Source organism: Diadema antillarum, unplaced genomic scaffold (genome assembly GCF_040938485.1).
Source record: "Diadema antillarum isolate AM-2024a unplaced genomic scaffold, OU_Dant_1.0 seq00000807_RagTag, whole genome shotgun sequence".
Classification (NCBI taxonomy): domain Eukaryota; kingdom Metazoa; phylum Echinodermata; class Echinoidea; order Diadematoida; family Diadematidae; genus Diadema; species Diadema antillarum.
Genome location: NW_027271688.1, coordinates 1,267,581 through 1,283,456, shown reverse-complemented (window position 1 = coordinate 1,283,456; position 15,876 = coordinate 1,267,581). Strand labels below are relative to the sequence as shown.

General features: G+C 41.7%; 1 protein-coding gene across 1 annotated transcript; it reads left to right on the top strand.

Annotated features, from left to right (window-relative positions):
- On the top strand, positions 1–15,876 carry LOC139739590 (kielin/chordin-like protein). The gene is made up of 16 exons (XM_071650193.1): positions 1–7; positions 533–676; positions 1,495–1,605; positions 1,987–2,088; positions 2,927–3,019; positions 3,647–3,829; positions 4,742–4,876; positions 5,759–5,938; positions 6,501–6,668; positions 7,506–7,691; positions 9,010–9,231; positions 9,560–9,757; positions 11,958–12,161; positions 13,028–13,237; positions 15,211–15,420; positions 15,719–15,876. Exons 1-16 carry the CDS (start codon positions 1–3, stop codon positions 15,874–15,876), a joined length of 2,511 nt encoding a protein of 836 aa, XP_071506294.1.

The following is a 15,876-nucleotide window of genomic DNA, read 5'->3' as shown; positions in this document are numbered from 1 at the left end:
ATGTCTGGTAAGTTGAAACCTGACCTTTTGACAAAGTACAGTGTAGTACACACTGTATTCTATTTTCCAATATCTCTTTCCATATACATCCATTACCACAATAACAGTGATAATGGTTGTCGGCAATTGAGAGGCTGGATTTTAAGGGAAGACGATTATTTGGACTGTTGAACATATGAGTTGTTTTATAGGGCTCAATGTGTGACTAGAATCTGTTATGATCTAATAAACTGATACTATTTTACTTGCTAATGACTATGTCTGCATACTTGGATTGCTACAATAATGTAGTTCTCTGTAACCCGTTGAGGACGAGTCCCGAGTATACTCGGGCAAGTGTCTATGGGAAATGCGTGTTGTAGCAAAACCAGTCCGTCCTCAACGAGTTAAATACCGTATGTAGGCCTACATGTGTACGTACCAAAACCATTTATCTTTTCAACTTGTGTGATGGAAGTTTGATAAACAATTGGATAATTCTTGTTGTCACTTTGATTTTTATTAATGGTGTTCTTTGTTTCTGTTTCTATAGTTGCAAGTGGCTTCTTGCTGGGTTATGACAGCAAACCATCACACTGCCCCGCCCTCAGCGCCGCCATCTGCACTCTTGTGTGTGACGAGGGCTACCACACAAACCACCTGGGATGCCAGATATGTCAGTGTGTCAATCAAACTGGTGAGTATGGCACCTCGTTGTCGTGTCCCAGCATTACTGCGTCTTTAAATGTCAAAGGTGTGGCAAGATCAATGGACCAAGGTCTTCAGTAAAGATGATTAATTTTTATATTACTGAGGATAGCTATCCTCATTTGCCTATGAAGAGGTACTTTGAGATGTATTGATGGACTCGCTCTTTAACCCAACTGTAAAAGAGCATGACATTATTGTAATGCTATTATTATGGAAGGGAGGGAAAATCTTGGTGGCCCAACAACATGTCGCACATTCTGACATCAAAACAAATCACCACCACCAATAATATCAAACTTAAAGTAACCAAAACTTTATTCTTCCCTCGCCTCACATGGCATCGTCCCAGTCTCGATCCATCTTTTTTTCCACCTTGCCCCAACAGGCCACACCCACTTTGTTGTACAAATGCATATTCATGACACTGTTATCTACAGATTTTGCCACTGCTACATAGTTCACCACCTCTCACAGTGGGGGTATACATATACACTGTACTTCAGAATATATTGCCAGAGTTTCATCATATCTTATTACTTTGATGGACATTGAGTCCTATGTGCACATCTTGTTGAAATTTCAGAATCTCTGGGAGGCAGGAACCAGTTGCATTGATGTATTTTTTTGCTGCTGCTGCTGCTGTTGTTGTTGTTGTTGTTGTTGTTGTTCTTCTTCTTCTTCTTCTTCTTCTTCTTCTTCTTCTTCTTCTTCTTCTTCTTCTTCTTCTTCTTCTTCTTCTTCTTCTTATTCTTTTCCGTCCAAGTGAGGCTGCTTAACTCTTCCCTGTTACCATCTGTGTCCTAGGTTCTGTTGATGATTGTCCACCAATGGATGGCTGTCCACTACTCTCAAATTGTCCCTATGGCCTGGCCAATGACAGGAACCATTGTCCACGCTGTGCCTGCAGGCATCCAGGTATGCTTAGAAATGTCACATACATTTGAGGCAAGAAGAAAACTGTGTTTTGAAATAGAGGAGGGAATCAGTTTTAGCTTCTCATTGCAGGTCCATGTGTCACATCAACTTCCAAAAAGTGTGCTAGAATTAATTTCATGTGAACTAATTGTGCTCTTTGGATGTGTGCCAAATTAGAATTTGTTATAACATATATTTATATGCCTCAAAAGTATAAGATAAGTCCCCGTGACAGCAACTTAAATATGCTGGTGCAATTCCAAGTGCATGATGATGGGAAGTTACATTGACTGTAGATCTTTTGTCTCCCTTTCTTCAGTTTTAAGCTCATAACAAATTGGAGAGCGTTATTTTATATGATGTACAATTGACCTGTCACAGGAATATGTGAGCCACTGCCAGAGTACTGTGACTTGGAGTGTCCCTGGGGGTTTGCTACCGATAAGTTTGGCTGCGAGATGTGCCAGTGCAAGAAAACACAAGGTGAGCCAGAGATGGCATCTTATGGCCTAAGTTGGACCCACTCTCTTACTCATTTACTCACTCACTCACTCATTCATTCATTCATTCATTCTTTCATTCATTCATTCATTCATTCATTCATTCATTCAATCATTCAATCATTCAATCAATCAATCAATCAATCAAACAATCAAACAATCAAACAATCAATCAATCAATCAGTCAGTCAGTCAGTCTATCAATCAATCAATCAATCAATCAATCAATCAGTCAATCTATCAATCTATCAATCAATCAATCAGTCAATCAATCAACCAATCAATCAATCAATCAATCAATCAATCAATCAATCAATCAATCAATCAATCAATCAATCAATCAATCAGTCAGTCAGTCAGTCAGCCAGTCCGTCCGTCCATTCATCAATCCATCCATCCATCCATCTATCCATCCATCCATCCATCCAACTGTCTGTCCGTCCATCCATCCATCCATCCATCAATCCATCAATCTATCAGTCAATCATTCATTCATTCATTAATTCATTCATTCACTCATTCATCTATTTATTCATTCATTCATTCATTCATTCATTGGTTTTGATGGCAAAGCATGTGGGATCTTTTGGTGGTTTGAGTTCTATGTCTCCCCCACTCACCAAATGTCCATTTCAATGTCATATCTAAGGACTGCAGTGCTTTCATCCTTATCTGCATGGAAGGAACTGTATCACACAAAAAAGTCTACCTGGACTTACTGGGCTTGGAACCAATAAATGGGACAAGCACTTGTATCAGAATTGTGCAGCTCTAGGCATCAGCTGAAACTGTTGATAACTTTTCTCACCACCTCATGACAGGGTGTCCCATCCTGGATTCATGCTCCTTGACCTGTCCATTGGGTCTTGCAACTTGCCCCTGCCTCTGTGACATCTGTAGATGTAAACTGCCAAGTGAGTTCTGCTCTTTTTATTATTCAAATTAGATAAATATATTTTTCTCAATTTGTGCATTACTCTTTATGGTCATTATTTAAGTAAAGCTGTTGTCAGCCTGTATTTTGATAATTTGTTTGTGTGTGTGTGTATGTGATGTGAAAGATACGAGTGTGTGCATTTTATTGCCTCAGAACCAGCAGGATACTAGAGACAGCATGTCTTTTGGTTTTCTGTCCATTTGTCTATCGAGGGCAGTCATTTAAACATCCTGAAACCCTGGAATGCAATGTGTGGAAAGCTGTGGAATGGGGTTTTAAAATTTGATATTCCATTGGAAAATTGTTAACCTGTTAAAGACTACATCTTGTAGTCCCTTGTATACCATGTGAGTTATTCTAATTTGGGCAGGTGTAAATGGGAAATGTGTTACAGCAAAATCAGCTTATTCTCAACAAGTTAAAGGAAGATGTGACCTCCACAAGATGTTCCACATGTATGCATGACTTGAGAGGTCAGAAGTAGTGATATGAAATGTGGAACATAATGAAACATTTTTATGTCCACCCGACTTGAGCTAATGGGCCTGTCTGAGCTACATGTATTTACTTTGTGCTTCTACTCCTCATTTCTGTCTGTTGAAAGACTCAGACACTGTGTCCACTCTGGCTGAACTCACCCGTATCCCGATGCTGAATGACTCGAGTCTGGTCTCGGCTGAGGGAAGCAGTCAATACAGGTGTCCAGACCAACTCTGTCTTAACCAGTGTCACCAAGGATACAATCTTGACCCGCTGACTGGATGTCCAACATGTCAGTGTACCAACAGTAAGTATATTGAAAACTTGGCTGTCTTCACTATGGGTACTAGCAGTAGTTGTTTATAAGATCATGCAGAAAGCAGTGATGCATGTACTCATTGAACTTCGTGTGGGAAGTATTATTCCAAATTATTTTGATGATAGATATATGACAGTGGCGGATCCAGAGGGGGGCGCAACCGGCGCACACCCCCCCCCCCCCCCTTTAATATTTGTTAAAAACAAAAGAAATAAAAATGAAAAAATAAAATGAAACCCGGAAGTGGCACCAGAAATATTAGTTGCCCCCCCCCCCCTTTACAGAATTCCTGGATCCGCCCCTGTAAGAGTAATGTTAAACTCTCGCTGAATAAGAAGTGGCAGTTATCCCTGGATTCATATTTGTATTCATGAATTTACACACTTTCTCTCTTTCCCTCCTTCTGGATGTTTTATGTACTTCATGAATAAATGCAAACAAAGGGAAACTGACCAGAAATGCATGTGATTTATGCGTGAAAAATTGAGCAAAGAAAATGTGATTCCAATGGGATTTGAACCCGAGACCTCCGGATCCTAGCCCGATGCTCTGCCGACTAAGCTACAGTTGCTGTACGTACATTGTACACCTAGAAAATCCTAGTCCAGTGTTCATCCAAGAAACCCTTAAATCTCAATGCTCGTATGGTCAGAAACTACAAATGTAGTACGAACACTGTACTAGGGCTTTCTATAGGTCAGTTGGTAGAGCACTAGGCTAGCATCCGGAGGCCTCAGGTTCGAATCCCGATGGACTCAATTTTTCACTTACTTAATGAGTAATTACAAATATTAAACATTTCAGTGTGAAGGACTTCTGGAAACGTAGAGTGTCAGTCAGATTTGCTCCCAGCGAGATGGTCTGTATGTCACTGCAAATATCAAATTTTTTTTCATTCAGGAATGCGTTGCCCGTCACTGAGAGAACCCAAAATCATCTCTGAGAAGAGATGTGATTCTGCAGAGGACTGTGAGTTGCCCTACATGTGTTGCTACACTGGATCTAGGTTTATGTGTGTGAAGGCGCTGGAAGAAAGTGAGTATGACTGGCCATTTGCTATCAATTCCACCCTCAGGTCTGTTCTTTCTTCCCACTACACACTGGGACATTATGGAAGGCAAACAGTTAAACAAAACTGGAATTAGATTCTTTTGCACTTCAGCTCACACCTCTTGATAATTTTACTGTGAATAAAAAACAAGTATGTGACAAAATCATTTTGACAGTGAGTACACTCATTTTACATGCCTGGAAATCACATCTCACTAGGTTTAGGCTGCCAGAGACTAACACCTCCTATCATACATTGTATTCCCCAATTTAGTGATATCACTCCTATATTGTCCTATTCCCCTTAATTCCAAGATTTTTGAATACCCACTGGCTTTGCACACAGCCCAGCAGATTATGATAGTTAATGGGTTAATAAAGAGACGTATGAGATGGTGTACACTGTATGTGTGAGGTGTTTTTTTTTTTCAATCGCCAGAGCAATGCAAGATCTGTGATGGGTATTTAGTGAAGTTTATTAGTGCCATAAAGAAGACAAGACAATTCCTTGTCAATCATCTCATCCTAGCCTCCTGGATAAAGCAAGAACGCGAGATCTTGTAATTTGCCTTGTATTGAATTGAGCTTTGTTTTTACCTCTCTTGCCTTTCTTAACCGAGAAGTAGAGAATACGAAATCTCATATCTTACCTCCTCACCCTTTCTCAGACCCCATGAAGTCAAGGTGATGAGATCTCAGCTCTTTCCCTCTCAGACTCTATTCAACAAAGCAAAGCCAAGTCTAATACGGTGATGTCATGATCATCGAATTCGAGATCTCGCACCATCACATACATGATCGTTCACCAGTTCTGTATTAGCACACTCTGAAGAGATATCTCTTGTCTCTCAATCTCTATTCGTGCAGCCTGCTTTGATGAATCTGGCAGTCAGCACTCTCATGGCGAAGTGTGGTATGAGAACTGCCGAACCCAGGGCAGCTGTTTCCATGGAAACACCAAGCACGTCGTCTTCGTGCCTCCTCGGATCCCCGATGGATGTGAGGTGCGAGAGATCGAGGGACACTGCTTTCCGAGCTACACATGTGGTGAGATTCGCAAGTTTGGGGAAATGAGGGTCGGGGCTGGGGCAGATATTTAGAAATGTGCCTGTAATTGTAGTGGATGTACAAATTGGCGTGTTGGTTGGTATAGATATAGGGTACATTTTGTGATTTGTTGCTGTATGCATCCCTGTCCAGGCAATGCCAGTGTACTCGTAATGTTTTCTATTGCTTGGAAACAACATCAGTGTATAGAAATTTGAATGTCATGGTATACAGTGATACAATGTATATGTGACATGTATTTGGGGAGGGAGTATTGGCCTGCCTGCATTTTTGGCTCATGATCTGCCTTATAAGACTTTGCTATGTATCTTGATTGAAAAGTTCAGTTGCCTCATGTTATGAACTTTATCTAGTTCCATATATGTTTATCCCCAGCTCTTAACTTTTACCATAATACACCCTGATGCTATCTTTTGAAAAATACTAATTTGAAAGTAAGTGACCGTGAAAGAGAGAAACTTAGAATCATATATTACTAATGAATGTAACTATGATGACCCTCTCTTTCATCCGCACCCATCATGTGTTGTTCGACTCCAAGATGACGATTCCTGTCGGTCCAAGTCTTCCTGGTCTGTTGACGAGTGCACCACTTGCTCCTGTGTGGACGGTAAACCCGTCTGCACCACCCTGCCCTGTCCGGAGACACCTGAGGGATGTCGGGCCTTGGCCATCGAGGGCGCCTGCTGCCCCGATATCGTCTGCCCCGGTGAGTAGCTTTCTAGTGGGATCATAGAGGGAGTCTGTTGCCTGCCTGCACACAATCTGCTCGAATCTTTCCTACCAGAGGGTGATGCCTAATTTAAAATGAGTCACTATGTCATGCAAAACGCAGGAAACAATATTTTTCCATGTGTTTCTGATTGAACAAAATTGTCACTATCTTGTTTTGATTGATATGTTCCAGTAAAGTCAACATGAATACAACTGTACCTCTGTTATCCAGCTTTGTCCAGATCAGCACCCGTCTGGATAAGCGATTTGACCAGATGTGAGAGAAATGATGTGTATGTGCGTGTGCAATGCCGACCCAGTGGTAGCTGAGTAGATACTGTAAAAGTGGATATTTTCGCGCGACTAATTTTTCGCGCTTGGCCGGGTAAGAAGAGTTTCGCGTGTTTTTAATTCCGCGGAATCAAGATATCACGTACAGAAACATATGGCAAGTAAAAATATTCGTGTGCTTTTATTTTCGCGCTAGTTTCTGGTTGCGCGAAATGCGCGAAAATTTCAACACCGCGAAAATTTCCACTTGTACAGTAGTGTACACCGCAACATTGGTGTAATATGCTAGAGCCTACTTGAAATCATATTTTGTTTTTGAAGGAAATTGAATCATTTTGCTGAAAAATTCCTCACATGTTTCTGTTGGGAATTTTTAAAAGTAAATCTTGTGACTTTTGTAGAGAAGTTTGAAATGATTTTGAAATCTCTCCTTATTTGTTCAGAGTCTGGATATGAGAGGGCCAGATAATTGAGGTTAGACTGTACTTGGAATGTTTGTTTTTTTTTTTTAGTCTGCAATATACTTGCTGTCACTATACAGGTTGCAGTGATGCTGGTGGGCATCCAACAATAGAGGGCCAGATGTGGAACAACGACCTCTGCACCTCTTGCGTGTGCCACCAGGGAGAGACAGCCTGTCGGCGAGTGGTGTGCGAGTCGCCGGGACCCGACTGCCTCCAGGTGTTCCTGCCGAACCAGTGCTGCCCGATGATCGTGTGCCCTGCCGGTAAGTAAATTCACGAGTCAGCTAGCCTCTGGAAACTTGCTTGACTGCTGCGTTTGATTTCAAACACCCTGTGTCACATAAGAGTGGCATTTTATTGTCAAATTTGAGCTAGTCCAATCTGTCAAGCTACTTCTGTATTGAAAGGAGAATAAAACCTGGATATGTACGAATGGAGGGAATATGGCAATAATAGTAGAACACAAGGGTGATGATTTGGCTCAGTTGGTACACTAGTGCATCTGCCTCCAGATCCAAATGACCCAAGTTTGATCCCCGAGTCCAGCTGTGCAATGTTGTTTGTAATCATGCCATCTCCTCTAGAAACAGGCGAAATAATTGGTCACTTGGATAGGACATTTAATGGAGGTCCCTTGTGGGAGTTTGCCAGGACTTCTGTACAGAAAAGATCCCACTTCGTTCATTGATCACAAAAGAGCAGCGTGCTAACCTAATGAAGTGGTCCACCTTGCTAATCATATAAGGTACTCGATAAAACAGCTTGGTGAATGATGCCAACCCCTTTTGGTTTGGCCCAGGTGACTAGTAATAGTCAGCCAATGATATCAACCAGATAAATTGTGCCATACATTGTGCCATACAAAGAAGGAGTGGAACACATCTGCAAAGTTTGAGGAAAATCAGACAATTAGTTCAAAAGTTATGAATTTCTAAAGATTTGGTGCAGCCATCACTGGATGAGAAGACTACAACACTTTGTGATGTCACATATGGACGATGATGTAAAGAAAATATAAAGAAAACTAGAAAAGCACTCTGAGAGCGCAGACCTCCACCAAGCAGGTACTTCCACCGATGATCTTGCTCTTCCATATTATAGAGATCAGTGATTTCCAACCAACAGTTTCAAATCATACGTATATATGCATGCTGAAAAATCACCCAATTTCCCAATATAGAAGCCTTTGTTATGTCATAAACTCTCAGCTGCGTGGCACACTTTGCCCTAGCAGAAACTAGAGCACACGCTTTAGTGGGCGTATGAAAACCTCAAAACTGCGCAGCTTGAACTCCCAAGTTCATTGACCCTACCTGCCAAAATATCAAAAATCCTTCATAAAATGCATAAATGTTTTCAGCTCACTACCAGAATTTAATTATCTGTTCCATTCTCAACCTTTCCTGCAAGTTTCATCTACGTCCATTTACAACTTTTTGAGTTATTTTGCACATGGACAAACAACAAATGGTAACAAAAACGTATTCCTCCTCCCTTGGCAGAGGTAATAACTAGATATTGATTTGTTTGTGTGCTCTCAATCAAAATGTGTGTGTGATGATTGTTGTAAATCCCTACCAGCAAACAGTCGCCCTTGTGAGACCGTCCGTTCTGCCCTCGCACCCCTCCTCCTCATGGACGAGCGGCAGACGTGGTTGCCGAGCTACTACACCCCGACGTGCGACTCGCACGGCTTCTTCAACGCCACTCAGTGCTACCCGGCTGAAGGGGTGTGCTGGTGTGCCGACCATCTGGGCCGGGAGCAGGAGGGCTCTAGGGTGAAGAATGGTGTGCCCAGCTGCAGTGAGTCATCTCAGCATCATTCTCACTGTTTCGATATTATTACATCGGCCACAATACAATGCCTCTCACTCTTCTTGTCACCCAAAGATGACAAAAGCGTTAGCTTTTAAAGTTTCTTTGCCACTGATTAGCTGGTGGTACATATTAACAAATACTTTTTTATTTATTTGCACTGAGCAGGACAGAATATTGAATAGGTTGTGGTGTCCCTCAGGCTGTAATATGCCGATGTGTTGCATAATTTTGGATGCTGCATTCTTCTGCAGTCACAGTACCCATAACGACTATACTCTCTCTTTCCTTTCCACTGTGAAATTCTCAATGGCAGCTTACAGTGGCTGCATCGATCGCGAAGGCAACTACCGAGGTGAGAATGAGCACTGGCATGAGGACCCCTGCACCAACTGCAACTGCACCTTGGGATTGCCGCTGTGCCTGGGCCTCAAGTGCGCCACTCCGCCCCCTGGGTGTGACCCGCTCGAGTCTGAGACTGACTGCAGCTGTCCGCAGTACATCTGTAGAGACTGTAAGTTATCTCAGTGATCGATGGCTCTAGTGCCTCCTTGGAAGAATCGAGAGTCTTTTGCAAATAGGGTGTGTCTGTAAAACTTTGTTTGGCACCATTTGCTAGATTAGTTACTTCCCACCCCATTTTGTCATTGCTTGCAACTTTGTTACAACGGTTATGTGTACCACTAGTTACTTTGTGTTCCAGACAACAATTAGGGTTGGACAGTGTGAGTTATAGGTTGTTTGCTTTACCAAAGACTGTACTTTTGGGATATATAATGGTGCATACCTCCAACAAGTTGGCTATAACTTGGGAAGGCAGAAATTCACTGCTCTACTGTTTGACTTAAATGATAGCAAGCAGCAAGTTGTGCTCAGAAATGTGTGAGAGTCTATTACATGTATATCAAAACTTGTGCTACAGCACTTCTCCATGTTTTCAAGAAGTGTCACCAACCATGGGTATTGGGATATTGGTGGTAGATTGCTACTGTCTGACAGTTAAGGAAACCTTTCAAAAGTGATATGGCCATGGAATCAACATTCTAAAGCTTCAATTGGCAACCTGCACTAAAAGTAGAAGAATTAGAATTCTTGCAGGACATAGAAGTTGTGATAAAGCACATGTTTAACCCATATCCACTAATCTATGGGATATCCCGTAGTTTGCGCAAATGCTGCAAATGCCGATCTACAGGATTAGCCGTAGCAGAAATGGCTTGAATGATGATGTTATTTATAGGGCTTATTATAGCCGAGGAACTCTGACCTGATGATATTCCACAGTCCTTTGCTCCACTTCCTGTCACTGATGTTTTCATTTGGATTGGTATTCACTTTGGAGGTTTACAGCAGGCTGCTGACAGAATAGGTCTACATCTATGTTAGATCGAACACTGCTGTAGGCCAACACATATGTTCTTTACTGTGGTCCCACCCATAGCGTTTATGAGTTTATAGACCTCACTAGTCTGCAGAGCATGGATCTATAAGTTTTTATTCGATATTTCTTCATATTTGTAAGCATCACACCCTATGATTTATATACCATCAGAAAGCTTACATTATGAAGATTTCAAAATTGATAACTGTTTTTCTGCATAAAGGCTATAGATATTTTTCATTTGTGGTTTCTTTTGAATAAGCGACATGATTATTCAGAAATATGTAAATCATATGTAAATATAGATGCATATATGATGTCACATAATTCATGACATGATGCTGGTCTACATCTTATATGAAAACCCAAACTTCAAACTAAGAGGTTTCACCGTCAAAGTGATCTATCTGGAGTATGTAACTGAGAATAGTGAGATCTTAGCTCTCTGCAGCCATCAGATTTTTTTCTACGTAATTTTATATGCACATCCTCTGTTTCAGGTCATTCAGCAATGAGCACAGAGCAACGAACAAATGTGAATTTTCTGGTACAGTTGGGGAAAACTCCATCAGAAGCTCTGAGATTGCTGTAGCAAGTGTATGGAGATGAGACGATGAGACAACCTCCAGCACCACTCCAAAACACAAGTGCATGCACTTGCTCCAGCAGTCTCGGCGCTTCTGATGGACTTTTCCACAACCGTACCGGAAACTCCATGTTTGTTCGTTGCTCTGTGCTCATTGTTGAACAATTTGAAATAGAGGGTGTGTATATAAGATTGAAAAAAATCTGATGATTACAGAGAGCTATATTAGATCACATGTACGTACTCCAGATAGATTACTTTGAAGGTGAAATCTCATAGTTTGAAGTTTGGGTTTCAAATAAGTCTTTTATAACACCAATCCTGGAACTTTTCTGACACACCTCATAATAGTTTTCCATATTTTTTTTTTTTTTCATAAGTGTTGGTGACATCACCTTGAATTTGAGACGGCACAGTTTAGTGAACGTATGTGAAATAGCCTCCGGCACCGACAGCTTGTAAACTGCATTACCCGACTGGCGGATATGGGCTAATGAACAGTATATAATACTCTGTATAATTCATAGCAGATCAGAGTTGTAAAATCTTGTCCCTTTTTTCTCAAAAAAAGAAGAAGAAGTGGAAGTACCACAAGTGTCCCAAGATGAGAAGACTATCATTGATATCAATTGTCAGTAGTGCAACCTGAAGCTGTAAAAGAGGGTACAAACTTCGCAAAAGTGATGCCGTTTGTGACAGCTGGTTTCGCACTAGAAATCTTTTTAATGCCGCTCCTTTTTTTTTCAGTCTGCTTTGGAGAGCAGGCCGGATTTCGGCGGTTGGGGTCTGTGTGGGAAGGCGAGGACTGCACCCAGTGCGAGTGCTCCAGCGAGGGAACGATATCCTGCAGGCCGATGGCCTGTTCAGCGCCCAGGCCCATCCCTCCGGGATGCCAGCGGCTGAAGAGATCCAGCAGTGAATGCTGCCCGTCGGTCACCGTCTGCCTGGACCGTAAGCTAGAGCCAGTTGATTTGCGGGAAGCTTTATCAGGGGTTGTGACAGGAGGGACTATTTCATGACAGATGTATACAGTGCATTTTCGTTATAACGAAATTTTGGTTACAACAAAGTAAAAATCCAGGCCGCAACATTATCCGCTCTATACTTTTTATTGTTTATATATCGAAATTTCAATAAAACATAAGAAAACTACCACTCCCGAGGACTTCATTATAATGGGAGTCCATTATATGAGTTCTTACAGTAAAATCATATGAACAGCCAAAGTCTTACATTAACAAGGTTAAGAGATATTATTGCATTCACAGATTTCACTTATTTGTTTACAACAGTGATATTTAGAGCAGCCACATTTACATAAATTGGGGGAGGTGATGATGTCATGACATCACAAAGCTCCCTTTGACCTGTGCATGATTTTTCACTTGAATTTACTTTTTTGACATGAAAATAATGAACAAGAACATCCATGGCGCTAACTTGTGGTAGTCTTGTAATAATTTAGCAAGGGATGACATTCCTGGGGAAAGAGATTGAAGTCTTTGAATCATCAACCAAAAAAATATTGAGACTGTTATGATTTTTTTTTTTGAGTGCAAATTTGAAATGAATTCTTAAATAGTCCTAGATACTGAATGAATATGATATGGATAGATGAGTGAATTAATTTAGTCGGAATGAATGATTAATATTACATACAGGCGTAGTACCCACACTTTGACACTGAATCAGTCAATATGGTTACATTGATTGTTTGTAATTGCCCACTGGACGTTTCAACACAACTTTCACAAGATCTGACAGTCCCTTAGGAGCCTTTAGTCAAGGAGTATGGGTTCAATTTCTTTTGCCAATAGCTCTCTCAGCCTGCCCGGATACCATGCCCGTGGCCCAGTGTGGCAGCAACCCGTGCCTAACCACCTTCTGCCCGGCCCATCCCGACGCCATCTGCCACGTCAACTTCTGCGGACGCTGCCAGGCCATCTTCTACCAGAGGGGCGTTCCCGTGGTCGACTGCTCGCCGAGGTTGGACCATGATGCCTTCCGGGATCTTCTTGTAACAGATGGTGAGGAAGTCAATTCCCATTTAGGCCTACTAGTTGAAAAAAAAAATATTACAGGTATCGATATATCCCTTCATTGCACACAAACAAGTTACACGGTCTAGAGTGCTTGTACACCCTAGACACCAGAGGGGTGTATTGTAGGAGTCAAATAGTGGGTCGGTCTGTGACAAATGTCTTACTAAGGAAATTGTCGTGCAGGTTTTTAGCTTATTGTGTAGACTTAATAAACAAAGAAGCTGTGCAAGTTGTACTTCATGTCTCTGTTTTGCAAGGGGTTACCTTGGCAACCACGATGAATGGTCAAAATTTTTACTTTTTCAAAGTGATATGACACAGATTACTACCATCCTCTGTGATACCTTATTTCTTTTCCCTCGCTGCACATTTAGTAGGGCAGATATGTAACAAAAATTGGTCGAAATGCTCACATCCGGCGGAAAGTATGAAATTTTGCATATAGGGGTATTTTGGGGCGCTGATTTCAAATATTGCCGGATCCAAGAGATCTGACCACGGGGTCGGCCGCCATTTTGAATTCCAATATGGCCGCCATCACAAAACAAATTTAAAGATCCCTATCTTCAGTTCTGAATGATCTGTGGCACCAAAATTTGGTACACATGAGCGTTTTGACACATTGAATTTGATGACAGATTGATTCGGAGTGTCTGACAAACATCGAATGGCCGCCATTTTGAATTCCAATATGGCCGCCTCGACGAAATATTCAAAATCCCTATCTCGATTTCTAAGTGGTGAGTGACCCTGAAATTAGGTGTAAACAAGTATTTTAACATACTGAGTTAAAATATTAACTGATGTGATATGTCTGACAAACGCAATGCCTGCTATTTTGAATTCCAATGTGGCTACGAAGACAAACATCACGACTAACATTCACGGGCATGTCAAAAAGTGCAGTAAAAAGGAAGCATAATGCACCTTTCACTGACGTCACAATGTAAATACATCAGCGCGCACTCTATCAGTTACAAACGCGCGCTCAATCAGGTAGCCTAATTTACAAACCCGAGATAGAGATTTTCAACACTCCAACATGGCAAATATGTATTAAATTCAAATTGGCTGCCGCGCAGCTTGTCAGACATATCAAATTAGTCTGTTATTGAAGTCATCATATCTTCATGCTTTTATATATCAAATTCCAATGGCTAATGTCATTCAGAACTGAAGATAGGGATCTTTGACGGCGGCCATATTGCAATTCAAAATGGCGTTCGACCCCGTGATCAGATCTCTTGGATCCGGCAATTTTTGAAATCAGCGCCTCAAAATACCCCTATATGCAAAATTTCATACTTTCCGCCGGATGTGAGCATCTTTTTCACATATCTGCCCCACTAATTGTTTTCCGATTGGCATGCATGCTGGAGTGTTATCAAAGCCAAGTGTCACAGATATCTGGAAACAATAATTGCGAGTAAATTGGGATTACCTAATCACCTTAACCCATTGAGGATGGACTGATTTTGCTACAACTCGCATTTCCAATAGACACCTGCCAGAGTATACTCGAGACTCGTCCTCAATGGGTTAGTCCCTATTGTGTCGCAATGCATGATTTTCCTACTGGACTGAGGCACAATTGAGTGGGTATGCTAATATCCAGTACAACTGTAGATCAAGTTGTGATGAATTGCTGTGTGCTGTTGAAAAAGCTTTGCCTGGGCATATAGGGAGGTTAAGAACCTTAAAATGTCATGAAAGAGAGAGAGAAAAAAATGATATCAAAAGATACATGTATTTAAACATGGTTTTAGGCCAACCCCTTCATGATATAAGCTTTGAGTCTATCCAATCTGTAAAATAATCTGCTCTGCAAAGTGGAGGGGGATATTTCACCTGTGACTCTTGAGTACAGTGGACCTGTATGGAAGATATGGCTTTTTAAATGTTTATATTGATAGGACTCACTCACTGAGGCTTGTTCTGATGGTCTCCTTCCATTACAGTTGCAGCCACAAGGGGCCACATGAGTTGCAACCCGAACCAGAAGCTGCCCACGGCTTCGTGGAGCGAGTATTACCCACGATGCACCGCCTATGGGACATTCTCACCTAAGCAGTGCGATGCCACCGGGACGTGTTGGTGCGTTGATGAGGATGGTCTCCCGGAAAATAACCCCAAGACATCGTCAAGCAGTCGGGTCACTTGCGTGGAAGGTTAGTATGCGTGCAGACTGTACCTATACGCCCCACCACTTCGTATTTCTTCTTGTCCGACATAATTGTATCTGTGTACTCTGTCGTGTGGCTCTGAACTGCATGAAATCTAGAATTAGAGCAGTCTTTTAAAAATTACAGCGCCATCTCTGACTAAATTGTGTACACACTCAGAATAGCAAAATGAGTATTTAGTAAGGCACTGGAACTCCAGGCGCTCAAATACTCAGTCTGTAATCTACTTCATTTCGCTTTACTTACCTATCAATATAACAATTGCCATTCTAATGCCGATTAGAATTGCCCCCGGTAGCTAAAAATATCTTTGAACCCCCTCGTTGCCCCGGCAACGGAAGGGAAACCCCTCACACGCTCCCCTATATAAGCCCAAGCGCGGGCGATCTCATCCTCTTTCTTCTGCCGCCGCTACTCATGACGAGTTCCTCCACGGTTTAG